Genomic DNA, 26918 nt, shown 5'->3' with positions numbered 1-26918 from the left:
GCTGAAGGTGAGTGAGTGTTCAGGAGCCATGGAGGTCCTTTTGGTGGAATACAACGCTGAAATTTTGTGCCCTTGGTTTTGTTTTACTGTTGTCATGTCGTTGATTTACTGGCCCTATTAATTCATTTTTAATTATTTATATGACTCGTTACTTACAGCTGAAGCATGGCAAGGAGGCTGCAGGGTCTATTCATGCATCTTAAGTACCATCAAACAATAAATATATTTCACTTGTCAAAGCAGTACTCCCAAGGAAAGGCTTAGGAACATTTCAAGGATTGGTGTGTGAATGGTGCAGCCCCTCATACAGGGGTTTTTTCAAAGCTCTTCTCATGCTCTGGTAATTGAGCACCATAGAGCCCACTGTAGCTAGACAGTGCCAACATCTCCTCTAGGGTGTCCTAAGTAAGCATCCCTCATCCCTTATGGAGTGCCAAGTGTTCCTGAATTGCTTCTTTGTTTGTCTTACCCCTCACAGGAAAGGCCAAGCTGGGTGTTTTGGACCCTGCTGTTCTTGCCTGACCAAAGCTACCTGGGCAGGCTGGGATGGGTTGGCTTGGGAAAGTGCACCTACACTCTGCCCTGGGATGGGGTGATAGCTGACAGGAGATCTGAGGGCTGTGTGCTGGAAGCCTTCTCACAAGTATTCATGCTAATCAGCCTTTGACTTTTAAAAAGCATTTCTGCTCTTGAGCTGATTTTTCTCTGCACAGTGAGGGCTTGGGATGACAACAAAGTCTTTAATTATGGGGGTATTAAATCATAGCACTCGGCAGTGCCAGGGCTTGGTTATAATTTAAGCAGGAGAACGTTTCTAGAAAAATTAATTAATTGCTCATATGAATACATTATTCTTTTTTTTTTCCTGCTTAACTCTGGCCAGGCAGAATTCCTTCCCAAGTCCTCCACCACAGCCCTTTGCAGATCATCCCTTCCCGTATGGATTTTGATTCTAGTTACCTAAAGAGTCCTCTTGAGCCCTCAGGAAAATTTTCATAAATGCAGGAATTCAGGTGAAATGATTCTCTGACAATGCACTTTCTTATCCCTGGAGGCTACCCGTCTAGGACTGAAAGTGAGGAATTGAGCTGTGCAAGGAATGAGGGTAATTTGGTGTCTGCCTGCTTCTCTGCTCATTCCATTTTCGCAGAGGTATGACATCAAGTCCTGAAGCTGAAGTGGTGGGTGTACCACTCACTGGAACAATTGGTCACTTCTAGCACAGATCTTTTCCCCAAGAAGCGGAGTATTTTGGAATACATCCTGCTATCACTTGCCACCCAAGAACTAAACTCATGTGCCACCATCTCTGTCTACAGAACAGGTGTGCTGAGAATAAACAGCTTCCTAAGTAGGTGCAATCTGCTGGAGAGGGGGTTGCATAAATGCTGGTTTTAACTTTGCAGGGTAAGTGCTTAACACAGCTAAGTCACAGGGAGGGCACTTCAGTGTGGAAATGCTGGAGGTGCTGCAGGCACCCTTGTTCTGCACAGCACCAGATTGGCATCCCTGGGAGAAAGCAGATGTGTGAAAACCTTTAGAGCCGGCACTGGTCGCCTGAAGCACTGAGAAGCAGGAAAGTGTTTGAGGGAGGAGATGACTGTGGGAAGTGAACTGCACCTTGAGGTGCAGTTAAGAGACATGTTAGAGAATGGAAGGTGTTCTATCATGACCAGAACCCTTGTCGTGCTGAGTTTAGCTCATTTTGAAACAAAAAGAACACATGGCGTTCTTGCATGCCAGGCTACTGGAGCATCTTGTGTTCCAGTTTGCACCATCTGCTCTGGATGAAGCGACTCTGGCAGCAGAAGGGAGGAGGACAGTCCAAAAATCAGTTTTCAGCTGCCCAACCCTTGCCTTCCCCTGCTGTGGCAGCAGCTCTGGTCAACCTTCTGTTTGATTGCACCCCTGTAAATGTGGCTCCCCTCTCAGCTTCCCCTCAACATTCCTCTCTGGCAGCTTCGGGGCTCCTGGCAGCTCATGGGATCGAGAGCTGCCACCCTTGCCCCTTCCTGCGGGGGTGAGAGCTGCTCTGGTGTCCGGGGCTCGGCACTGGCAGGGCAGCACGTGGGGCTGGAGGGGCTCTGCTTGAGGGGAGGGGGTTCCACGGGCACAGGACCACGTCAGGAAGACAGGAGGCAAGGCACGGTGCCAGCATGATCTCAGTGCTTGCAAGATGTCCTAAACATGGTTTTGGGAAAAGGGGGTGATGATGAGACCAGGTATCAGCTGCAGGCCTGGTGTGGGATGCCCAGGAAAGCCAAAGGCTGGCAAGAGCAGGTCCCAGCGGTGCCTGATGCTCAGGCCAGTGTTGCCGGCAGGGTTAGCTGAGGACAGGAGCAGAAGACAGCAGGACGTGCTCAGCCAGCGGGAGCTGCAGTGCTGTGCTCCAGCCAGAGGAGGAACATGGACTAAGGAATAAGCCCCTTCTCTGTCCTTGCAGCAAATATTTTCCCTGCTCCCCAATAAGCTGCAGCACTTTTTTGTCATCTGACTGCACAGGTTCATGCAGGTTTATTGATGCTTTCTCATAGATAAAACCCTCAGATTTTTTTCAGCCTCGCCTCCTTTGCTGTTTCTTACGCAGTCCCTGCTCTGCAGTCCCGCGAGGACGAGCAGTGCAGAGCCCTGCATGCTGATGGACACGGCCGGAGCTGCCACCCCGCAGTGCCTTGGCCAGATCCTGCACTCCGGTGAGACCAGTCCCTGCCAAATGCCCTCCTGCCACTGCTACCTCCTGCTGAAAGAGACATAAAAAACCACATTCATTGAGCCAAGTCTGTCTTTAGGCTCAGGGATATTTTGAGGACTCTGCCACAATCTGGGTTTGTGCACAACTTCTGTGAGCGGCTGAATCGTGCAAAGCGAAGGCACAGTGTCCATTAATAGTGTGCAGGTTGCTTTTTCTTTTGACACCCTAGGAAGCAATGACTCCTGAGATCTTGCTATTAACACTAATGCATTTTGAATTAGTCTGTCACAGTGGGGGACCCCTGACACTCAGGACCAGAAGCAAAACAAAGCCATCAGGTGCCCAGACCTGCCGTGCACAGCCTCGGTGACATAAACCACCCATTTAATGTGCTGCTACCAAGGATGTCTGTGAATTAAATTCCTTGTTTAGGCAGGATCCCAGGAGACACTTATGTACCAAACCCCTTTGCTCTGCCCTGCCTGCACCACCGGCTCTGTGTGTGTGTCGGTGAGTAGCAGTCATGGATACAATCACGGATACAGCTGTTCTTCCAGCAGCCCTCATCCCGACATCACAAACTGACTCTGATGCTTCATTTCATTTCTGCAGAGCTCCCCCCCTCCCTGCGGCGCGTTCTGTACGAGCGAGCGAGTGGCTCCTGAAGGAAAAGTACAGACTGTGCTCTACTCGTGCACTGACAAAAATTGATCTCTGCATTAATTAAAGCCTCTATTGTAAGTGACCTCGAGCTGCTTATGCATTTTAAAAATGAAACTTCGCCAACAGCAAATTCGTACACGTAGGGGTGACCAGGTGGAGGTTCCTGCCACGGGCTGCTCTGCCTCCCCCTGTGTCAGTGATGTGTCCCAGGAGGGTGTCCAACTCCACAAGCTGTCCAATACCCCAGCCTGTGGCTCACCCTCAAATCCCTGTGTGACCAGGCAGGACACAGAGCTGACATCCTCAGCCACTTGCAGAGGAAGAACACCATCTTGACACCATCTTGTGCAATGGTCCTGCTGCTAACAGGTTTTCTTTTCTCTCTTTCAGCCTGTGGCCATGGGATGCTCTTGCCTTTCCCCTTCTGCACAGGTTGTGGGGAGGCAGCCATCAACACCCCTCCCAATTCTCAGATCACAATTCACACTCACAATGAGCAAGGCCCAAAAACAGCCAAGGAGGGAAGAAATTCACTCTGAGGTGGGGACTCCCTGTGGGTCACCCTTGAGCCCCTTCCTTGTGTGGGCAGTGTTGGTGTGATGGGCTGCCTGATGCAGTGGCCTCCAGCATGCAGCACTGCATTGGCCCTAGAAAGAAAATTCCTCTGTGTGTGTTTGTATTTGAAGGCTTGTGGGCTGGAGTCACCTGCAATGAACGGATGTGAAAGAGGAAAAGAACACAAAAAGGCCCCCACAGCAGAAAGAAGGGATGTAGCTGCTGGAGGATGTGGCTGCTCTCACAGGCACCATGGTAACACCACGGCTGCTGAGCTGCACAGAGCCCTGGCCTTGCAGGGCTTTCTGGCCCTGGGGGGTCAGCAGGGGGGCTTGGACCAGGGATCCACCTTGGGCTCATGTCACCGGAGTGAGCTGAGTTCTCGGCTACTGTCCCTGGGTCACTGCTCCCCACAGTGATGCACTGGTTGTAGGACCATGAGATGGTGGGGATTGGGTATTCCCCACATCAGCTGCTGCAGGCTGATGGCATCCTCTGCTTTTTGACTTGCCCCGTGACCATTTCACCCAGCAACAAGTGCCTGACAGAGGCAGCAGAAACTCCTGCCCAGGCAAGCTGCTTTTCAGCCCAGTACTGCTGGAGGAGCCCCCTCAGGAGAGGTGAAACCCCAAGGGGTGTGTGGCCTGAGCACAGGACTGCTCCTGGCTCTGCCCCACTTGCAAATGCACTGCAGCACCCAGGAGCTCAGAGAGGCCTTGTTCACTGCTTGCCTTGAGCTTCTGTCCTGCCTGTTTCCAGAGGGCAGGGCTGCTCCCACGACCACATACTGCCTGTTACCTTTCGTCAGGGCTCTGATGCACCTAATGATGAATTCCCAGCCATTTGAGAAGGGATTATGTCTTCCAGAGACTAGAACAAAATATTATAAACTTAAAATAGCTGCTTCCTTATGGAATATGCCAACAAGCCCTACTGAATACTCAGCAGAGTGTAAATTTGCATCCATTTGCATACATATCCATAACTTCCACCTCACCCATCAGCCCTGCTCCATAAAGATGCACTGCCTGACATTGTGGGCAGATGATGGTGTTTGACACAGGCCAGAGCTAATGAGGCCCCCCAGTGCCACTGCCCCAATCCTCATCAGAGATTGGCTGGTGTGACTGTGCCCAGCCCTCAGTTCCTGCCTGCATCCCTCCCCAGGGACCCCGGCATCAAACTTCCTTCCCCTTCTACCATGAGAAGACTTTCTCACCTCGAGGAATAACAGAATAAACCCCAAATGGTCCAAGAGGGTTTCTTACCTATCAGTCCAGGCACAGGAGGAAGGAGCATGCTCCAGAAGCCTCCCTGGGGAGGGAATTGTTTCATCAGGACTGCACCTCACCAGCACCCAGTGGACAGGAGTGAGAGGAGGAATGGGGACCCTGAGCAGAGATCCCAGTACCGAGCACACTACTGGAAAGCAAAACAACCTTCCAGCTAAGGGGTCCAGGCCCTGAAGGCTCTGGGTCATATTTTGAAATGTGTCTGAGCATTGAATTTCTGTCATGCATCCAGGGACGCTTCCTTCCACCTGGTGTGTGCACTGGAGCAAATCCAGCACAGTGCTGGTTAAAGCATGGTGTGCTGAGCTAGACCCCAACTTCTCTGGATACCATCTGAGACCCAAATCTCAATGTAAAACCATCTAAAAAGAACCGACACCTGCAAAATACAGTTTAAAACGCAGAAGTAAGACCAGGGAGGCCATGTCCATGTGACTGAGTCCCAACAGTGAAGGTTTGCTATGGTTTCCTTCACTGCACAGACACTTTTATTCAGGTGGGAGCTGCTTCTGGCTTGAATCCCACCAGGAGTGATGTGAGGGGCTGTGAGGGGCTATGAGGGCAGGAGAGGTAGTGATACCGCCAAGGGAGTGGGGTCTGCCCCCAGCATGAGTCCACACCATTAGGTCTCTGTCTCACTTGCATTGTACAGAGGGTTGAGGTAGAAGACCTGGAGATCTTTGGATGCCACTTCTCCAAGGTCAGCATCTGGAGGCTCCTGCAACAGCAAGGGAGGAAAAACATGCAATGGGGAAGAGGAGCAAAACCCTTGGGCAAAACCTACCCGGGACTGAGTCCCTGCAGCAGCCGAGAGGCTGGTGACCTCAGGGAGAACAGGAATGTCCCACAAACCCCTCCTGGCCTGGGGAAAGCAGGACCCCTCTCAGGTTACTCCAAGAGGCTTTCAAGACTGTCACAGCAGCCAGCAGCTCCTGCCCATGCCCCGAGCACCCCTGGCAGGGGTGACTCACCACGCTGAACACGGGGTTGTCGAAGCCTTGGTCACTGGCTGGTGCAGGGGACGCTGGCTCCTCCATCCTCTCCCAGGGGTGCTGTGGGCGCAGGGCAGGCAACCTAGGGGACAGCTGGGCATCACCATCCACATCCCTCCCAGCCCTGCAGCTCCCCCAGCTGAAACCCAGCATCCTTAAGAGGTGGATGGGGAATTAAGCAGGGGCAAAATGTCAGGCTGTTAATGAAATGGCATATTTGTACCCCTTCCCAGGGAAAAGCAGCTGTATCCAGCAGAAATCATTCAGCCTGGAGATCTGGGACCTGCATTCTGGAGGGAGGAGTTTGCAGAGGCAGACAACTCTAGCACAGGCTTCACTTAGGAGCAACCATTCCTTCCTTGTGGCCTAAATGAATTGCCACCTGTTCCCACTGTAATCTTAACAAGTATTAATTACTTTTATCATTACTTTTATCACATTATCATTTTTTCATCTTAATCACCATCACTACTTGTATTATTTTCTTCACTACTTTTATCTAAGGGTCCCAGTCACTGAGCACTCCCCTGCACTGGGCACCTGCTGCAGGTGGGCTCAGCAGCAGGTCCATGCACATCACCTCAGGAGCTCTGAGGGAAGCTCTGCCAGGCCCCTTTTGGTGGAAATAAGGAGGACCTCCAGCACAAGTGGGACAGGCCCTGGGCATGTGTTCAGTTCTGTCTCCTGGAGCCATCCAAAACTCCTTCCTGCTGCTGACAGAGCTGGTTTCAAAGGCCTGTCCAGCATCCAAATAAGCATCAGTGAAACATAAATCATCAAGTAGCAATTATGGGTCTGGGAGTTTTATTTAGAAATTAAATGAAGGCATGGGTTTACTGCTAGGAAATATCATGTCAGCACGTGTCGAGCAGCAGGGCAAGTGCTCCTGGTCAGGGCCACTGCTGCACAGTGAGAAAATCCCAGTGGAGGAGGCAGGAGGGAACAAACAACCTGACTTGTGAGCCTGTGACACAGCAGCCCCAGCACCAGGGAGCTCAGCACCCCCTGGCAGACACAGGTGCACTTTGTGCATGCAAATTTAAGCGATTCCTGGCCCCCTATCAACTGTGTAAAGTCAACCCCACTTGCCCGCACCTGGGTACCCTGCAAAACCCTCCAGAAGTGGAGGGTGCATGTGGGAGGAGCAGAGGTGGGTGTCCCAAGCACTTGCCGTGGGCACTGCTGGGATGCCCGAACCGCAGCCAGGCCCCATATCCAAGCTGTGAGGGGAAAATGGTGATGGAGAAGTGGTATTTCTGACTAGCTCCCAGCTGTAGTGCAGTCAGGTGCACCCTCCAGCCCTCCCCTGGGACCTGCACTCCGTACTCCGTGCTGTGTGAACAAGCAATGCACCAGAAGCTGCACTTGCTCTTGGATGCTCTCTCTCTTTAATGGTTATGAAGCTGTGGGACAAGTGTTTTGCATTATTTTGATGCATTTCTATTGAGCTGCTGGCAGGTTCAGTCCTCCCCTCCCCAGCAGGGCCGCAAACTAATGGTGCCAAGGAACAGGAGATGTCACCAGGCACCATGACTAGGCTGTGCAGAGCTCTGGCCGAGCTGCAGCAGCCCTGCTCCCGCCCAAGCACACTGCACCCTGCCAAGAGGCAGCTCCTCCTGGTCGTGGAGGAGAATGAAGCAACAGTCCAAGAGTACAGAAATGCCTTTCAACCACCTCACCTGCATAAAACCAGGAGGAGTAAGGACAAGTTTTAAACTGACACAGGGCAGGTTTAGATTAGATACTGGGAACAAACTCTTTACTGTCAGGGCGGTGAGGCCCTGGCACAGGCTGCCCAGAGAAGCTGTGGATGTTCCATCCCTGGAAGTGTTTAAGGCCAGGCTGGTTGGGGCTCTCAGAAACCTGCTCTAGTGGAAGGTGTCACTGCCTATGGCAGGAGTTTGGAACTAGATGATCTTTGAGGTCCTTCCAACCCAAACCATGCTGTGGTTCTGTGAAAAGTAATGTTTGAGATAGCAGGGTGCCAGGGCATGCCCCTCTCCATGGGAGCTCTGGGCAGCACCGTGTGCCCTGTGTGCCAGGCTGGAAGGACAGCCTGGCTGGCAGCTGCTCCCAGGCAGAGGCAGCCTGAATATCTGCTGCTGGCAGAAGCCCCATCCTTACCTCAACTTTCCCTTTCTGTAGAGAAAGAGGATCCCTCCAAGGAACAGGAGACTGAAGAGCAGCCCCATGACTGTCCCTGCTGTGATCCTGCTCACTAGGTGGCTCCCCACCTGCCCGCTGGCAGTGCTGCCAGTGGCCACTTCCATTTTGCCACTTGAAATGCCAAGAGCTTCACCTAGGAAGAAATAGGGATGAGGACTGTACAAGGGAACACATCCCCACACCCATGGCAGAGGGAGCCTTCAGCTGGATCGGGTCCTGCCTGCCTGGTTGATCCCCCTTCCCTGGGAACAGGGATGGGATTCACAGGTGGATTGACTCAATGGGGACAAGCCCCTGTGGGTCTGCCACCCACACAGTGACCACCAGGTCCCCCGGCTGTGACCTGTGTGCCCATCAGCATCTGCCAGCTTCCATTGTCTGCCTCCACAAAGCAACATTCTGGCTGCAGAGCAGCTCTGCAGACAGGGGACCTGGGGGCCCTGGCAGGCACCCAGCAGGTTGTGGTCAGATGTGGCATAGAAGCACACTGGTATCCCAGGCTGCAGGATTGTCAGCAGGGCAAGGGAGTTGACCCTTCCACTCTGCTCTGCCCTGGTGAGCACAGCTGGAACACTGAGCCAGGCTCTTCTCAGAAGCTCCCAGTGACAGGGCAAGAGGCAATGGACAGATACTGAATATGGTAAATTCCACTTAAATACCTATATTTGTCTAAGTATTTGTATATAAAAAACTGCTTTACTGCAAAGATGGTCAGTTGTGGAGACAGGCTGCGGAGAGATGCTATCAAATCTGCCTCCTCAGAGACATTCAAACCCCACTGGCCATGTGGGCTGCTGGCAGGGAATACAAAGCTCTGGCCAGCCATGGGTCTGGGTGTCCCTGCAGGGGACCTGCTAGGAGGACAGGGGGTTACCATGCTGTGCTATGTTCTGCATGATGTCTGCTGCCAGCTGCTCCGCAGCGGTGCCCGCCTGCACTCCTGCTCTGTCATCAATCAACACGATCTGGATGAGAGGAGCGGCGCTTCGGGACACGATGCCCAGGAAGGTCTGTGCTTTGTACACCTTGGATATGGCCATCTGCACGCCAGCATATTTGGGCTTCCCAAAACACAAGGAGACACGTAAAGCCAGTGAGAGGGTAGGCACAAATCAGTCACATCTTCAGACAGCCATGATGGGTGCAGCTGCAAGGCCCACCTGAACCTTCCTGTGAGCCCCACCACAGAGCTGCCATCCCTGTCACGGCAGTGCCACTGCATTTCCCACAGGAGAGGCCTGTATGTCCCCTCTCTCCCAAGCTGTGACCAGCACCCAGCATGCAATGAGACCCCCACGCAATGGAGGAGAGCATGCTGAGAAAGCAATTTCATGTATCACACCCATTAAAAGCTGTATTAAGACGTGTGGCTGTAAGGAGGGCAGGCAGACAGCTTTCAGCTGAGGATCAATAGAGCAATACCCTGGTATCGAACCTCCCAGTGCAACGCAGAGCACACGTCCTCCCCCGGCAGCCTCTGGCAAAGAGGAGGGATGTCATGCTGTGTCTGACAAGCAGCAGCATGAAGTGATGCTTTGTAGAGCATCTGAGAGCTGGCCAGTGCCAGGGAATGCCCTGCTGCAGGTTTGCACCATCCCAGCTGTGTGTGCTGAGCTCCCATGGGACCTAGACCTGCTTTCCTCTGTTTCCCAGAGCAGGGTTGCCAGCAAGCCCCCCTGCATCCTTCCCCATTGCAAGCCAGCAGCTCTTCCTGCCCTGAGCTCAGCAGATGGTGGGGCTGTAGTGGGGAGCAAGGACCCAGCTCCCACAGCAAGCAGGCACATCCAAGAGGTTACACAGGGAGCGTGGGCCCTGCAAGGTGGTAGGGAGTGAGCTGCACCCCTGGCACTGCTGGGACCACATGCCCCAGACAGTCCCAGAGCCATCAAGTCAGCAGCAGATGTGGCCAGTGGCTTGTGATTTCATTAGCCCCTCCCAATCTGACAGGCTCCGTACCTGGCTCAGCAACTCTTGGATCAATTTGTCCTGGTACTTCTGCAGGTCAAAATCAGGAGTGAAATCCAGATCAATGGTGGCCCCTGCAGCCAGAAAACAGATAGACATCAAACTCACCATGTGTGGGCAGAGAGCAGCCACAGCAGCACAGCTCTGACTGCCACGATATGCACTGGGGACCCTCTGGTACCCTGTGCAACTGCTCTGGCTGGGCCCAGAGAGAAACCTCCCCTGCTGTTTTTTTGTCAGCTGGGTTTGATGAAAGGCTTTTGACTTTCCAACATATTCTGGAGAGAAGCTTTCCCTGGAAAGTTTGCTCATACTTATCCGTCTGGGAAGCTCTTCATGCCCCTGGTTTTGGGGCCATGAGGCTGTGGTGCAGCAGCACTACCCTGGCTTTGGGGGGAAGGCTGAGAGGAGGGAACACCTGTGCTCCCTGCACCACTGCACTGCAGTAATGGAGACAAATATTTTCCTGGGAAAAAATACAATTAAGCATTTGCTGAAATTTTAAATTGTCCTAAAGACTGTAAGGGACTATGCTTTCAGGAGCACGCTGGAGAAACATATGGTGCCATTTTAATGAATTTGGTATGACATACCAAATATTGGATGCCAAGTATCCAGGTACAGTTGTGCATGAAAAATTGCCCCTAGCAACATTTCATGCAGATTAATGGAGGAGCACCCATTGCAGAGAGAACGCTGTCAATCTGCATGCTTTTATTTTAAATGAAATTAAACATGCTAGCTGTTGGGAAGCTGACATTACAGTGGAAAAGGTTGCATTTCTTCTGTGTGTTTTCAGCTGCATAAACTCAGCAGAGCCCTATTAGCTTGACGAGCTGTGACATCCTGACAGGATAAACTAGAAGCAGGGATAAAGGGCTACGACTCAGAACATGCTCCCAAAAGCCAGAAGCTCTTCAGAGAGACATGCTGGGAAGGTGGCACAATGGGATCTGCACATGGGACCCACAGATGGGACCCCTGGCAACAGTGATACAGCAAAACTCCAGCTTACAAACAGCAGCAAGCACTCCCTGCACCCAACTTTCCTCCATGGAGCCAGGGGAAGCAGGCTGGGGCAGCTGGCATGGCAGGGAGGAGGAATAGGGCCGTGTCCCCCACTCACCACAGACCCCACAGCAGTGGCCAAGGGGCTGCAAAGGGCTCTGGCACGCTGGCTCTGGGCACTGCCTTCCTGAGTCCCCGAGCAGGGCTGCGCAGATGCGGGGGCCATCCTAAAGGAGAGCAGGGCAGCGTCAGTCCTTGCCCCACAAACTGCACTGGAGCCCCCAAAATGGGAAAGGGAAAACTCACCAGGGCGTTCCCACAGGCACAGCCAGACTTATCAGGACAGCCAGTGCCTGTCACCTGGAGAGTGCCATTGCCATGAAACTGCAGCGGGGCAGAGGGACCCCCCAGGTACCCAGCCCAGGATGATGGGGTGTTCAGCTCCTGTGCAGGGAAGAGCAGCAAAGCAGGTGAGTATCCCAGGATGGGTCCCAGTGCTGGCCCCAGGCACCCAGCCATGCTGCTGGGACACCTGGTGTCACATCTGATGGCCAACACTGGAAAGCCCCACTGGAGGCAGTGATGCAGCAGGAAAACCCTGCCAATGCATCGATTCCATCTTTTCCCCTGGACCAACAGAAAAACTCTCTCAAACAAAAAACAATGACAATGAGATGGATAGCCCTTTTCTTCTTTTGCTTTCCATCTTTCTGCTGGCTCAGAAAATTCAAGTTACCAGCTTTTCACTACTGGGAAGAAGGGGGCTGGGGCTGGGTCTGAACTGTTTTCCTTCTATCTGGGAAGAATTTCTACACGCTTGGCATTAGCAAAGGCTGAGCTGGACTAACCAGCCTCATCCTGCCAAGTCACCGGTGATTCCCTCACCCACTCTCTTCCACAGGAAGTGTCTCCATGCTCTGGCACAACAGGTAGATTTCTCAGGCCCTGGGGTGAAAATAGTCATCAGAAAGCACAGAGTAGCCTGGCTACAAAGGGATACAGAAGCTCATAAAGTCAGTTCTTAGAAAATATGCTATGATCATAAAAAGCACCTTCTCCTTCCGTCTCATCGCTCAGCAGCCCATGCCCTGAGGGACAGCCAGCAGTGGTACCTGGGTGGGATGACGTGCTGTGGGGTAGTCTGAAGCATCAGCATGGCCAGCATCACTCTGAGTACCCAAGAACATCCACCTCTGCATCCCTGGGGCTACGTGGGCCTGGGGTGAGTTCCACTGGGGTGCTGCCTTGTTCAGACTCGCCTGCACCCGCCTGGGCACCGACTGAGTCTATTATTCAAAAAGCAGCTACCTAATGCCTGGCCCTGAAATGGCAGATCCCAGCCAGCGCAGCAGCAGAAATAATAAATAACTTATGAAACGCCTGCCGCATCTCCCGCTCCTGGAAGGAGCCTGTGTTTACCGCTGCAGCGCCTGTGATCTTCTGCTCCTCCGACCAGGAGGGACAGGGCTCGTGGGGAGCCTGATTCCCGGGCTGAGGCACAGCAGGCTGCCAGCGCGTCTATAATTATCCCTCCAATCAATTAAAGAGCAGTGCTGAAGCAAAGCTGGGAGATGATCACTGGGCCACAGGCCATGTTAAGGTCGGGGGCAGGAGGGAAGTGTCCCCAGAGAGTCCCTGAGCAGCACGGCTGCAGACACGTGCCTGGGAATGGAGTGACCCCTGGGAGCAACAGAAGCTGCCATTTGCTGATGGTTTGACCCGTGCATATTGGCCCTTTTTTAAACATTTATAGTGAGACAGCCTGCACTCCCACACTGCGGGGAGGGAGCCAATAACAAACTGGTTGATGCAAAAAGCCATGGAGGCCATCCACAGCAGCAGCAGCAGCTCATGAAGCTGCAGCCCCGCGGGTGTGCCCCATCTCCCTGTGCAGTGCTGCTCCCCCTCACGGGGCTGTGCTGAGAAGGTGTAGAGCCAGTTTCTCTTCCTCCCCACCTCACCTGGCCCATGACAGAGATGCTGCGGAGGTGAATCACGGGCTGCGATGAGTCGGTGTTTACCCGGAAGGAGGTTTCGGGCTGGAAGATAACATCATCGTAGCGGCACGGGACGCGCTCCTCATGCACAGAGAAGAGGGGCCCGCCGGGCCTGAGCTCTCCGCTGGGAAGGACATCCTGCCACAGCGTGGGGTCGAACCACGCACGGTGCTCAGTGTCAGCGAATCTTGCTGTCCCACCTGGAAAAGGGACAGAAAAGGCTGAGCACGACCCCAGCTGAAATCCAAAGCCCCAACAGATGCATCTGGGCTGGTAAAACCAGGCACTGTCTGGCCTGAAGTGAAGGATCTCACCCAAGGGCTGGCCCTGGCATCCCCCTCATGGGCACCCACTTCAGGCATTTCCCAGAGCTTGGCAAAGCTTCCCAGAACTCAGGGCTGGGGCCTCAGCCCAAATCCCACATCTGCCTGCAGGCTTCCAGCCCCAGATCCCACAGGATATTTTTTTCCCCATTTTTTAAAGATCATCCTTAAGGAGAATGTTAAGGAGGAAAACATCTGCCTGATTGCTGAGTAACAGCTAAATCTGATAAAAATGGGTATGATAATTCATGTCCCAGTTTCCCAGCAGCCTGGCAGTCTGAAGAAATGTGACAGGCCCTATTCCCTGTAGCAGGTAACCCCAAAGCCAGTGCTCAATTTACCTATCAATTATTTAACCATTAACCATTTCCCTGCTGGCAGAGTCTTATCATGCAGTGCCCCAATTCCTTCTCTCCCTTTCCGGCAGCTGAACCTTTACCAATTCAGCCAGCATGCAAGTACTTAGTGACTGAATTATTTGCATTCATTTTGAAATCATGCTTTAGAGAAGTCCATTTGTGAAAGTTGTCCCAGAAACACCAGCTGATTTCAGGAGAGTAGTGCATGGTCAGCAGGAAAAGCCCTGTGCCAAGCACAGATGCTAGAGCATCCCTGCTGGGGGGCAAACAGCCCCAAAACAAAAAAAATATAGGGATGAAGGATTTCAGAGTGGCTCCAGACAGTCTTAAGATACAATCCTTCCTCTGGGGAGACTGATTTAGACTTTTTCTCTCTTTTTTCTCTTTTTTTTTTTTTTTTCTTCTATTCAGAGAGCAGGCACGGATGCTCTGCTTGAATACTTCCTTCCCTGTAGAGGAACTAAAAAGTTACTCATCACTGAAAGCATGGGGCAGTTCTTAAGCAAGCAAAATACACCTCCCTAGAAAATAGCTTTCAGATAAAAGCAGGCACCAATGACACAAGGCTGCTGTCTCAGCCATGGGCTGGGGAGGGGAGGATGCCTGTGTGGGGCCAAAGGCCAGCTTGCTGTGATGGCCATGGTTTGGCTCACCAATGTGTAACTCCTAATTGGTTTTCTTTAGAAACACCATGGCAGAGAAAATAAGGGCTTTGATGTGGCTACATGCTTAATAGGCACGGGAAAATACAAACAATATTTGCCTCCCTGCTACAACTTCAAAGGCTTCACTACTATAATTACCTTTCAAGAAGACAGGTGATCTAGGAGGAAAAAACGATCTGATGTGAGGGAGGTCATCAAAGAAAAGGTAAGTATTGAAGAGGAGTGATTCACTTTGCTCTGAGGTAGGACCTTTGTAGAGATATTTGGGCTGAATTTACATGATTCATCCCAGGCTGATGGGTGCCTGATTTGGGCGCAAAATACCTGAGTCACAGCCTGGATCCCAGCTGCCATCGAAAGCTGTGAAGGCTGCACCAGCTGCCAGCAGGAACTCTCCATTCAGGGGCAGGTACTAGATGAAGGATGCAGAGTGTTACTGTTCTGCTGCCAGCCACCCAGGCTTGTTACCAAATAACACTGCTAATTGTTAGGCTGCCTTTTAGAGTCTCCAAGGCACTTAACGGTTATCTGGAGCTACCCTTACTGTGCCCCATGTACAGGAAAGCATCAGCTCCTGGTTTAATGGATGGAGATTCTGTAATGGGGAGAGGCAGTATGATGTTATCTTCCATAACACAGAAAAGCATTCAGAGGAGCAAGAACAGGAAAAAGCAAAATAAGTTTCTTCCTCCTCTCATACCCACTCGCAGCCACTCAGGAATGGATTTCTGTATGGTTGGTACACCAAGAAAAACCCAACCCTACTCTGCAAGTGCCAGATGCCCCCTCACTTAAAGGGTTCCCACCTCCAGGGGCTGTGCTTGCCCCACAAAATATAAATTCGCAAGCATGCCCAGGCTATGCTTGGTACAGTGTCAGGTAGTGAATTTGTACTGAGCACAAGCTAAGGGAAATGCACAGTAGCATTTGGAGCAGCTTGCCATAGCCAGACTCTCTTCTTGTTGGGTAGGACATCACCAGCTGGTAATCAGGGTCACAGTACTGACCTGGCTTCAGCCTGAAGGGCCCACCCATTCACAAACCTCAACAGGCACAGCTCCGTCATGGGAACCCTTCCAGCAAGAAACTTGGCCACCTGGGTCACCAGCCAGCACTGCTAACTCTGGGACTGGCCCTGGCAAATGATCGATTCAGGCAACTCATCTACAGCAAACAGGTTATTCAGCCCAGCCCATCTTATTTTACATTTAGAAATTGCAGAGGGAAAGTCATGGTTTCTTCCAATATTTTAGAGTTACTGATGCTCAAGGCATTCTTCTCTAATTTGGTCTATCCAGTGTTTTAGCATCACTCCCAATAGCAGCTGAAAGCCCTCCAGGACTGAGCTATGACAATGTCCTGAGCTCAGGCAGAAAAAGTTAAATGGGATTTTAAGGTTTCATCTACTTAACTGGTCTTTAAATATGTATGTAGGTTAAAGAAAGCAAGACTTATGACTGACTGCTGCATGGTGACCATGACAGCTCTCTGTCCCTGGCCAGTCTTGCTTGAGGATGTTCAGTCCCACTCAGATGACACCATGGGGAAGGGATAGGGGAGGTGGACAAGGCAAAAAGCTCATCACCCCCAAACTGTAGGTGGACACCTGTTAAGAAGTTTAGTGCCTTGTTGATGCAGTGCTTTGAAAGCCTTAGCCCTGGCGCTTCTCTCTTGGCTCAGGAACCATGAGAAGCCAGGATAGAGAGTAGAGGGTGGCTGTCACCAAGAAGAGTCCACAGTGCTCATCTGCACCATCTGCTGTGGACCCAGCAATGCCATACATTGGGCTGGACAAGAGGGGATGACACTGGGAATAACTGACGTTGGGGCAACACATGCCCCAAGGGTGTGCGCTCTTCCCCGCAGCCAGGAAAAAGCCTTTGCCCATGGACACTGCTCCATCAGAGCAGATGGCAGGACACAGTTTCTGTCCTGCCATCAGGTTCTCTGAATTTCTATTACTTTTGAGTAAGGAAATTTGTCCAATAACAAAGCACTGAAAAAGGCTGAAAGGTCTGCCAGAATACAAAAGGCATCATGTCCTTTAGCTGCCATCAAAAAAAAGCCATCAAAAAGCCATCAAAACATGTCTGCTTTGAGGCTCAGTGCCCTCAGTTCAAGTGCCCTGGCTTGTTTTCCTGTGAGCTCAGGCAGGAGCGGGCGATGGGACATTTTGGAACAGTCAAGTGCCACCCATGCTCAGGTCAGTGCCAGCAGCACTGCCAGCCCAATCTCTTTTTCCAGGCTGGCTGGGCCATTGCAGCCCCTGGGCGCTGCCTCTTGCCCGGTTTGCAGGCTGGCCCCTGCAGCCAGCTGTGCACAGCAAGGCCAGGCAGGAAGGGAGGCCAGCTGGCTGCTGGGGCCATCTGAGCTGCTCAGCGTGGGGCTTTGGATGGGATGCAGCAGATCCTTTCACCAGCACAGGGTACCAGCTCTTCACTGCAGTCAGCTCTGGGCACTCTGCATGTGCTTGGGAGGGCAAGCAGGTCTGGATGGGCCAGCAGGACACAGCATCCATTCTACTCAAGAGGAGGGCTGGGAGAAATGTCTCATGCCAAATCTGCCCCATGCCTGCAGCGCCTGTGCTCTGGAGACATCGGCCTCTGAGCTCTCTGGACAAGATGCAGCCAGCCACCAGAGGAGATTCCCTTCACTGCTGAGGCCAAAATCCCAGGCTGGCTGGACTTCCAGAGGAAGCTGCTCATGTGGGTGTCAGTGTGGCAGGGAAATGAGAGTGAGCGCACACCATGTCCCTTCACACCCTGGGATTACCCAAACACTGCAGGCACCAGCACTGGAATTAAAATGCAACACAACACGATGCAAGATGGGACAGAGTCACCTCATCTCCACAAACATAAAGTTCAGGAAGAGCTCTGTACTTCTGCTTTGTCACAGGAATTTCTGGGGCCGGGCCCTGCACTATGGCTCCCTGCCCACTGAGACAGCAGTGCTGCACATCCACTACCAGCCCTGCCTGAGATTCTCACCACTGGGCAGCATTTCAGGAGTGTCTCCATCATCCAGTAGATCTTTGTAAATAATTTGCTCTTTCTTTTTTCCTAACATAAGTTAAGCATCTCAGCTCACTCCAGAGGACAAATAGAGACTCTGGTTGGGCAGTGGTTTTCTACCTTTGGGAGTTTAGTATGGAAATTGAATACAGGTTGGGCCACTTTCCAAGTACATTTTGAACTGAGCAATGACAGGTACCAGCGGACCAAAGCCAAAAAGCTGGCAGTTTCATCTGCTTTCCCTTCCTTCTGCCAACATGTACTTCAGAACCATTAATACAGTGAGTGTTTAGAGTCCCATTAGTCATTTTCGATCCCTGATACAGGTAAATCACTTATCTCCTCAGTTATCATTATCAAGTGTAATGACAAATGAAATCCAGTCATCATTTTTCTTACCAAAGCCAGGGAAAAAAAAAAAAGAGGAAATACCCCACGTTGCTCTTGGACCAGCCCCAGCATTGCACTACCAGAAGGAATCTGCTCCCCCAATGCATAAGTGAAAAAGAAACTAACCTCCAAAATGGGAAATAAAAAATAGCAAAGTCCTGAGAGACAGCTTTCCAATCAGGCCTCCAATTGGAACCAGTCTCTGGCACATCCTTGAGTCACAAGCATCAGGCTGAGATGACTGACAGGAGCACTTTGACTGGCATGTCACCATCATCAGACCAGGAAAAATGCAGCACATGTGCTTTAACCTGTGTGAACAAGTGACTTGTTCAAGTGAACAAGTGACTTGTCAAGACTTGTGACTGCAGCCAGGTCTTCCCCCAGCCTTGCTTTATTTGCAGCATCAATGCATTTGAATTCCTTGCTTGGATGAGATGGTGCCACCATCCCCATCACTCAACACTAAGACTGCCTGGGCACACTGAGCTCCACAATGCTGCACCCACAGTTGCACCAGCAGGCAGGTCAGCAGCCATTAGCCCCCAGCTACATTCCCTTGCCTGGCACCCAGCCCAGGAGCAGCTTTGGCCCTGGTGCTGCTGGTCCAGTGATGAAAAACATCACAGGGATAGGATGCAGGTGGGCTATGGCTCCAACACAGACTGCTATAACCCACCACAAGCAATAATGCACAAGGGAAATAATTTCCATTTCATCTTTCCCAGTACAGCCCTGCTGGGGCAGTGGCAGCAGCAGGCAGCAGCAGATGGGTGGGCCCTGCCCATTCTGCCCACAGGTGGGAACAGCAGGGATTTTCCCAGTGTCTGCTGGGGCTGGAGGTCTCAGCACAGCTGGTGGTGGTCCCTGGGTGATATCCAGCTGTTGGCTGATACCCCAGAAAGGCACAGGGCCAGGATCACCACAGGTGAATCCCTCTGACAACTCTGGAGCATTGCCAGGGGCTCACTTGCAGCCCAGTATTTCTTGGGTTCATTACTGAGGCTTCATTTATTCACCTTCTGGTCCAGGTGAAGCTTTCACCTGCACCCTCAGGACAGTGTCCTTCCCCTCAGCCACACATGTCACCCCACACCCCTAGTTTGCTGCCAGAGCCAGCCTGTTCCTGCCACAGCCCTCGATCCCACAACAGCTAGTCCAGGTCCCCAGCAAGGCAGGATGACCTCCTCCCACCCCAAGACCTCTGCGTGAGGGTCCCTGCTGCTGGAGCAGCACCTTGCTGTCCAAAGACCTCCCTGCCCAGGCACACAGTCTCATGAGGAATGGGGCTTTACCTTCCCAAGGAAACCAGGCTAGAACTGCAGCCTGTATCCCCACAAAGCCCATGCTCGTTCAGGCTGGTGCAGCACGCCTGGGGCACGGAGGCTGGTGTTGCTGTCCATGGGCCCCATCAGCAGTGGTAGGGGATGTCCACAGCCCTGATCAGACCCCAGCAATAGCTCACCCCTCTGCTTCTGACCCAGAGCAGGCAGGAGCACAGGCACAGGAGTGACGTGCCAGGGTGTATAGTCATTTCAGTGTCATCCCCTGCAAGCTAACGAGGTGCTTGGCTGCTCTCCCTGGCCAGCAGCAGCAGCACAGCCGCGCTGTCATTAATTCCAGAGCCGGCTCCCCTGCTGGGTCTGCTCATCACGTTTCAGGTTGTGTTTCAGCACACGGGCTCCCCACAGCAGGTGGGGCCTTGCCACCACATCCCCTGGCACAGGGGTGGCCTGACACATCAGGTTCCCAACACATCACGGTCCTCCCTGTCCCTACAGAGAAGCCACAGCTCCTGGCCATGCCACACAGCTGCTGCCTGGTACGGCCCCTGCCAAATGACCCCACAGGCCCAGTGAAAGCCATGGGACAATAAAACACAAACAAAAGACCCAAAAAGCCCACTAACTTGATTGCAGATGGCCAGTACAGACTTCTAGCTGAACAGGTCTCAACAGCGTACGAAAATCAGGTGTCACAGGGATATGGGAAGCCCCCTGGGTAGCTGAAGACATTGAGCTCTGGATGCAGAGGACACAAGAGAGGCTTAAAGCCATTTGCCAAATCTATTTCAGATTAGTTAAGCTCCTTTTCCTGAACTTTCCTCTACAGACAAGGTCAGAGAAAGCCAGGAAGAGGCTTGAGGTGTGGGCAGAGGGGCCATGCCCAGCAGAGAAGGGATGGCAGACGGTTCATGGAGCAGCTTCCCAGCCAGACAGGCTCCAGCATCCGCTACAGCCCAGGATGCTGGCAAGCTGCTCTGCTCATCAGACTTTAGTAACTCCTCCTGCTGGAAACCAGCCTGAAATGAGCAAATAGACTCAGGGAGATGAGTGTAAATGGCTGTTTTACCAAACCCCTTTCCTGCATGCACCTTCATTGTAAACGCTGACACAGAAAAGACTGCAGGATTCCATCTTGGAATTATGTGCTGGCACACATTCCCCTGAAATTTTTTATCTTCATCTTAGGGGAAGGAAAAACAATCCCTTTTCTGGTTCTCTCATTACCCCACTGTCTGTGAAGAGGTGGGGGAGGGAGCACTGGTGCCTGGGACTAGCGCGAACTGTGGCAATTCATTAGAGCCGGTGCCCCTGGAGAGCAATTGGCATTTCAAGATCAATCTCTGCCAGGAACCGAGCAGGAGCATCCTGCAGCAAAGCCGAGTACATTCTGCTCTCGCAATTAGGCAGCTAAAAATATAAGGCTGGGGGAGGTGTCCCTGGTCAGACCCCAGTGCCACTCTGAACCCTTGCCCAGTCTTGCAGCCCCTCGTGGGGCAGGCAGGGAGGGGATACGGACAGATGCCACCCCACAACAGAGCTCGGGGATGGGGCAGAGCTGGAAAGGTGATGTCAGGGCTGCTGAGTAACCCCAGCCAGGGTCCTGACCCTGAGGTTGAGCAAGGCTGCTCTGCCCATGTGAATAAACCCGACTCCTGACACCTCGAAAACAGAAGCAGCAGCATCCATCCCTGGCCCACATGCCAGTGCTGGCCAGCTCAGGCACAAACTGCACCAGAGCTGGTGTTACTGGGGCAAACACCAGGCTCACTGCTGCAGCCATGCTCTGGCCTGACTCCTTTTGGAAGCACAGACATAGCCAGAGGGTCCACTCCCTCTCAGGAGTCTTTCTCCCCCATCGGGAGACAAACAAAGCCAACTTCTGCCTTGCCCTAGAGCACACCTGCCAGGCATCATCACCTCCATTTCCATCTTTTCTGCACATTTAGTCTCAGGCACCTCCAAAAGCTGGCTAAATACTGATCTGCATCTTTAGGCAGCTAAACACCATAGAAAATCCAGCCTAATCACAACAGTTATGCATCAAAGCCACTTACGCTTTAAGCAGGATTTGGATTTAATGTGTGACTGAATTAGGGATCCATTTGAAACTTAAGTAACTGCTGAGCTGGGTGCTAGGTGCGTGAGCTCTGTGACAGCCTTCTCCCAAGAAAGCATGTCTCAGCACTTGGCTAGTGCCCACATGGGATGGATGGGGAGGGGAGCTGGAAAACTGACCATACAGAAGTGAGCTTTTACATAAACATCTAGGAGAGGAGCGATGGTGACACATGAGGACTGCCTGGCACTACACTCAGCTGTAGAGTTGGGGTGGGAGATCTCATGCTGTCCCTCCACATCAGCACCAAGCACTACACTTGCCACAGCAGGCACTTATCTTCATGAAAGTCACTGAGAGCCTAATCCCTCCTCAGCCATGAATTTCCTTCTATGGTACTACAGCAAACAACATTCTGCTTTTGTTTTTTGGGTTTTTTTTTTTTTTGGCCAAAGGCTGTATAGCATCTCCATGGCGACTCTAAAGCTTAATGTATTCTTGCTGATTTAAGTGATTAATGCTCCAGCGCGCGTGGCTGGCAGCCGAACAGGTGCAGCCCAGCCTCCCTGCAAAAATCCTCATGACCAATTCATTTTTTAACCAGCTGGTTGCCAAATTTCATGCCATTTGGCATGAGTGGCAGCCTAACTCAGGTGGTGGGTTTCATTCCTTTTTCATCCCTAACCTTGGCAGTCCCTGTGTCACCTGGTGACAGCAGAGCATGGCAGTGAACAGGAGGGAAGTGCCTGAGCTGAAATTACAAAGAAATATCAACCACCTCACTAAGAGACATGCTGGGACAGTTCACAGGGAATGGCTGGGGCAGTGATGCTCAGAAGGAAGGTGTGAGCTGCAATACAGGTTATAGGCAGGGCAGTGCAATTCAGTGCAGGAGGAGGATGGTGCCCTCACAGCCCATGTGATGCTGCATTCCCTCATGGATCTGCCTAGCAGTCCTCCCCACCCACACAGCAGTGGGACTACAAAATTCACTGTAACCCTGGAGCCTGTGCAGCTGCCTGCCAGGAGCAGGGGCCCAGAGAAACCCCAAGGCAGCAGAGGGTCTCCAGGGGCTCCTGCCAGCACTCTGAATCCTCTGACAGGGACAGGCTAGGGGTCACTGGGGCACCTTGACCCATCCCTCAGTTGCAATAGGAGCCATCCTCCCGAGCAGGGGGCAGGGATGTTGGTTTGTGTTGTGCAAAGGCTGTGTGGATCTCTCTCTCCCCAGGCTGCTCAGCTCTGCTCTCCAGCTTGGCTGCACGAGGCTCAGCTGTAATGAATGACACTGCTCTGCAATTATGCACTTTGCAGGCCTCTGATGAAAGTACTTTAGAAATATTATACATTCATCTGTAAGTAAAATAAAATCTATTGGAGTGGTATTTTGCTCTTTTCTTCTCTGGGTAAATTCCACATCATTTATTACATTATACTTGTATGTATTTCCCCAGTACATTCTTTCCTTCAAAAATTCATATTTAAAATGCCATATAAATAAAGTATCTTTTCCAAATATTTGTAGAGGGATTACACGTGGCACATGGCGTTATCAAAGCATCAAAACTATTAGTGGCGTAGACAGCCTGAACAAATTACACCACATAAATTTCAAGAGCTTCTTCAAATTTAATGGCCAATAAAAGAGCAAAGCTGCCCTAAAACCAAAAGAGGAACTTCATCAACAAGCTCATCAGGTCTGGAGAAGGAGGTTTTCCAAACAGGATCCAGCCCATCTCTTCTTGTCCCAGCACTGAGAGAGGGCTCACTGGTGACCCATCCCCCACTGGCAGGTTGGGGCAGTGAGTTTGCTTTTCCCTTTAATTCCTCCCTGTTAAATTTTACCCTCCAAACCACAGAGACTGAGAGCCCATGTTTCTATGGCTGCCTGTCAGCCTGCTCTGGGGCAGAGTTCCTCATGTGGGGCAAAACCAGGTTGCTCAGAAACCCCCTCCAATTTGAGCCTCCCCCTCAATCTTACATCACTCAACACACACATTTCAGCAGGGTGTTGTGCCCATCCTGCCACAGGTAGACTGATCATACCACAGAAAAATATAAAACCCAATGGCACTTGAAAGAAAATTTCTCAAGCAACATTTTGGGATTTCCCAGAACAGTTTGTTTTCATTTCAAGATATTTTGATGTCAGCTTCACTTAGCTTCTGCCCAAGGCTAGTGCCTGCTCTGTCAGCAATGCTGTGGGTTGGTGCTCCTCAGCCAACTACTGCTAAGCTCTCCATCACATGCAGGAGGGTTTTATCCCTCCTTTGAGGAGAAAAAAATCAATTTCTTTCAAATGAAATTGGATTTTGCTGTACACTCTCTCATCTACCCCAAATAAAAAACAAAACAAAACAAAAAACAAACAAGCAAACAACAAAACAAAACCAACCAACCAAAACAAGCAGAAATGGGCTTTTTGGTTCTATGGTACAGAGAAACCCAGGCTACTGTAAGACTCCTGCTCCTTTCCTCAGCTGAGGCATCCTTGGTCTGGTTGGATCATAGAGAACAGCGTCAAAGTCCATGGAATGACTTTATATTGACAGTTGAAATTCTTTACTGTGAGGGTGATGAGACACTGGCACAGGTTGCCCAGAGAAGCTGTGGATGCCCCATCCCTGGAAGGGTTCAGGGCTGGGTTGGACAGGACTTTGAGCAACCTGGCCTGCTGGAAGGTGTTCCTGTCCATGGCAGGGAGTTGGGACTGCTGACCTTTAAGGTCCCTTCCAAGCCAAACCATTTTATGATTCTGTGGAGAGGGGGACAGGGGAATGTGCCACCAGGCAGAGCTCCAGGGCTGGCCCTGCCCTTGCCCACCCTCGTGCACCTCTGCCCACCATGCCTTACCATGTCTGTCAGCGCATGGGGGGACCCGACGAAGACTGAGACAACCTGTAAGAAAAGCAAGAATAAAGTGTGCTTTGCCCTGTCAGGTAAAGGAGCTTTTCCAATGCCTGATGGTGTTTTGTGAAAACAAAAATAAAATAAATTTAAAATGTCTATACCTTGTCCTTCTCAAAGTGAACCACATCCCTGGCGCAGGGGACTCTGCCTTTATCCCAGTTGGAGGTGGTTTCAAAATTGGTGTTGGGGATCCACTGCTTGTACACGGCAGCGGTGGTAGCTGGGACAGAACAGAAAAACCAGTTTAACACAGTCCATGAGAGGCTGGGAGCCTGCTCTGGGATGTGCTTTAGGATGGCTTGGCATTTATAGGTCAGATTTGGGGATTTTCTACACAAGAGCAGCTCCTGCATTGTCCCAGCTGAGCATCCACAGCCCTTCTCTACACGAGGGATTTTTTTTGGCTGGGTGATGGTTTTAGCCACCCAGACAGGAAGAGAAGCAAGGGACCAACACTCAGCAAGCAGACAGAAGGCAGGGAAGTGTCCTGCAGGCAAAGGGTAAGAATAACAGACCTGGTAGTTAAGCAGTCCTTGCAGGGGGTTTAGTTGTCACTCAGACTAATAAACAGGTAAAGATTCCTCAGTCTTCTGTTTCCAGAAGGTACAGAGTGGACATGCAGAGCTCTGATACCACTAAGACAGAGCAAGAGAAGAAAGGGCATTTGCTGTGAGACATGTAGCACAAGTACAGGCTGGTTTCATGTGTTTGGAGACGGAGAGGGAAGATTCAGTGGGGTACTTCAGCCTGAGGCATAAACATGTTGGGAAACAGGGTTCTTCTCCTTGAGGTTTCCTAGGACAGTGGCAGTCCTGCCCTTGGGGCCCCACAGGGATGAGCCTGCTGGCAGGGAGAGGACATGGCAGAGGGGGTTTTCACTCTGACCTCTCTGTTTGCACAAGCACAGCAGAGCAGCCTCCCGACCTGACATTGCCCAGGCTTGGCTGGGGGATGCATGTTCAGCTAAAGATGAGCGAATCTCCAGAAGCCTGAATTAAATGGCTTCAGGCAAGTGAGTATGAGACACAGAAGAGAAAATGATGAAAACCACCCTACTTTTGCGCTTTAAATGGATCATCTTTTCTGTAGGAGAAAGACCCACAAACTTACAAAATATGTAGAAAGCAAGTGGAAGGGACTGGAGCACTGGACAGGGAACGCGGGCTCAGCCCGGGGTGGGAGGGAGTTCTCAGTGACTCTAGGGCTGCACTAAGCCTGGGCCCGGCTCCTCCGAACGATGGGAGCGATGTGGCTGCAGAGGCTCTATCAGCACACAGGGATCACCTTGAGGTGTAATTTGCGCTGTTTTACTCTGCCAGGGGCTGTGCCAAGACCGCTGGCTGTGGTAGTCGTCTCCAGATGAACAGGAAACGATGTATTTTTAACTAGAATGAAAGTCCTGGAGCCCCGGTGCGACCGCGGAGGGGCTCCTCCCTCACGCCGGGCGGCGGGCGCCTGAGGGAGCCCTCATGCAGAGCGAACACACCCGTACCGTGTCCTCTGTAAAACCCTCCGAGAGGGAATAAAACATTATCGGTGGTAAGAACTGTGGCCGAGCAGCTGCTCGCAGTGTTGTGGGCATAAACACCTTCCTAGCTCAGAGCAGAAAAGAGCTTCAGAAGGAAAAAAAGCCCCCAGACAGCAATGGCAAGTTGTTCCGTCCTTGCTGCGGTTCCCTCGTGTCCCTGCCGGCGGGGAGCTGGGGAATGGAGAGGTCGGGACTGCAGCAAAGGCTCGGCCAGCCCCATCGCACAAAGCCTCACGTCCCATAGGCCGAGCGAGCTCTCAGCCGGGCCCACCCTGGACACGGCTCCTCCGGCCGCAGGTTAATCCCTTTGCCCCGTGCATTCCTTCACCCTCCCCAGCCCTGCAAGTATCAGTGTGCTATTTAATCGGCCTTGTCTCCCGGGAAGCGCAGTCCTCGAACACCAATGGTACATGCATATTCAACAGGGAGCGTGTCCTGCAGCGCAGCGCTACTGACTTCAAATGAGAGGCTCAGCAGGCTCCGCACGGCTACCCCAGCCTCGGTATCTGCTTGCCTTCCCCGTGTCCGGCTGGAAATGCCTCCTCCCGTCTGCCTGCCCGGTATGTGGGAGTGACAGAGCCTGCAGAGCACACGCGAAACGCGGAGGTCGCCCAGCGGTCACCCCTGCTAGCCACGCCGGCCGGGCCCTGCGCGTACTCACCCAGGAGCTGCAGGATGCCCAGGAAAAAGAGCAGGCGCTTCATTCCGCAGTCGGCTGCCATCCCTCGGCTCCGCGATCCCTGCCCAGCTGGACCTTGCACCCTCCCGGGCACGTGATGGGCTCAGCCCAGAGAGGCTGCAGGGAGCACGGAGTTCACCACAATTGGAGGCAGGCTTCCCCCAGCCTTGCTCAGTCCCAGAAGGTCACCTCCGTTCCCAGTCTCCCTGTTTCCTTGGAACCCGTTGGGAATCTAAGAGAGCCACCGAGGAAGCAGTTGGGGAGGCAGGAGTGGGGCTCCGCCAGCTTGGCTCACCAGACCTCGCCGCCACGCACCCCTCAGCCATCCAGGTCCAGCTGGGGGCTATCGGGGTGAACACGCTGCGTGCACATCCCACT

At 52.2% G+C, this 26918-nt stretch overlaps 1 protein-coding gene across 2 annotated transcripts; it reads right to left on the bottom strand.

The window, feature by feature from the left end:
- Positions 1 to 5628: 5628 nt before the first annotated feature.
- On the bottom strand, positions 5629 to 26609 carry AMN (amnion associated transmembrane protein). 2 transcript variants are annotated; one of them, XM_009101729.4, is made up of 12 exons: positions 26523 to 26609; positions 24435 to 24553; positions 24277 to 24321; positions 15002 to 15089; positions 13295 to 13530; positions 11640 to 11777; positions 11452 to 11560; positions 10317 to 10399; positions 9235 to 9421; positions 8319 to 8493; positions 6174 to 6276; positions 5629 to 5920 (listed from the first exon to the last, which is right to left on the bottom strand). In XM_009101729.4, the coding sequence occupies exons 1-12, from the start codon at positions 26581 to 26583 to the stop codon at positions 5825 to 5827; spliced, it is 1440 nt and encodes a 479-aa protein (XP_009099977.2). In that variant the 5' UTR covers positions 26584 to 26609; the 3' UTR covers positions 5629 to 5824. The 2 variants fall into 2 exon arrangements, with proteins under 2 accessions (XP_009099977.2, XP_030096669.1); XM_030240809.2 differs by lacking the exon at positions 24277 to 24321.
- Between the last annotated feature and the right edge of the window lie 309 nt (positions 26610 to 26918).

Source organism: Serinus canaria, chromosome 5, assembly GCF_022539315.1.
Source record: "Serinus canaria isolate serCan28SL12 chromosome 5, serCan2020, whole genome shotgun sequence".
Taxonomy (NCBI): Eukaryota; Metazoa; Chordata; class Aves; order Passeriformes; family Fringillidae; genus Serinus; species Serinus canaria.
Note: the sequence above shows the minus strand (reverse complement) of the source record. Positions and strands in the feature narration are given on the sequence as shown.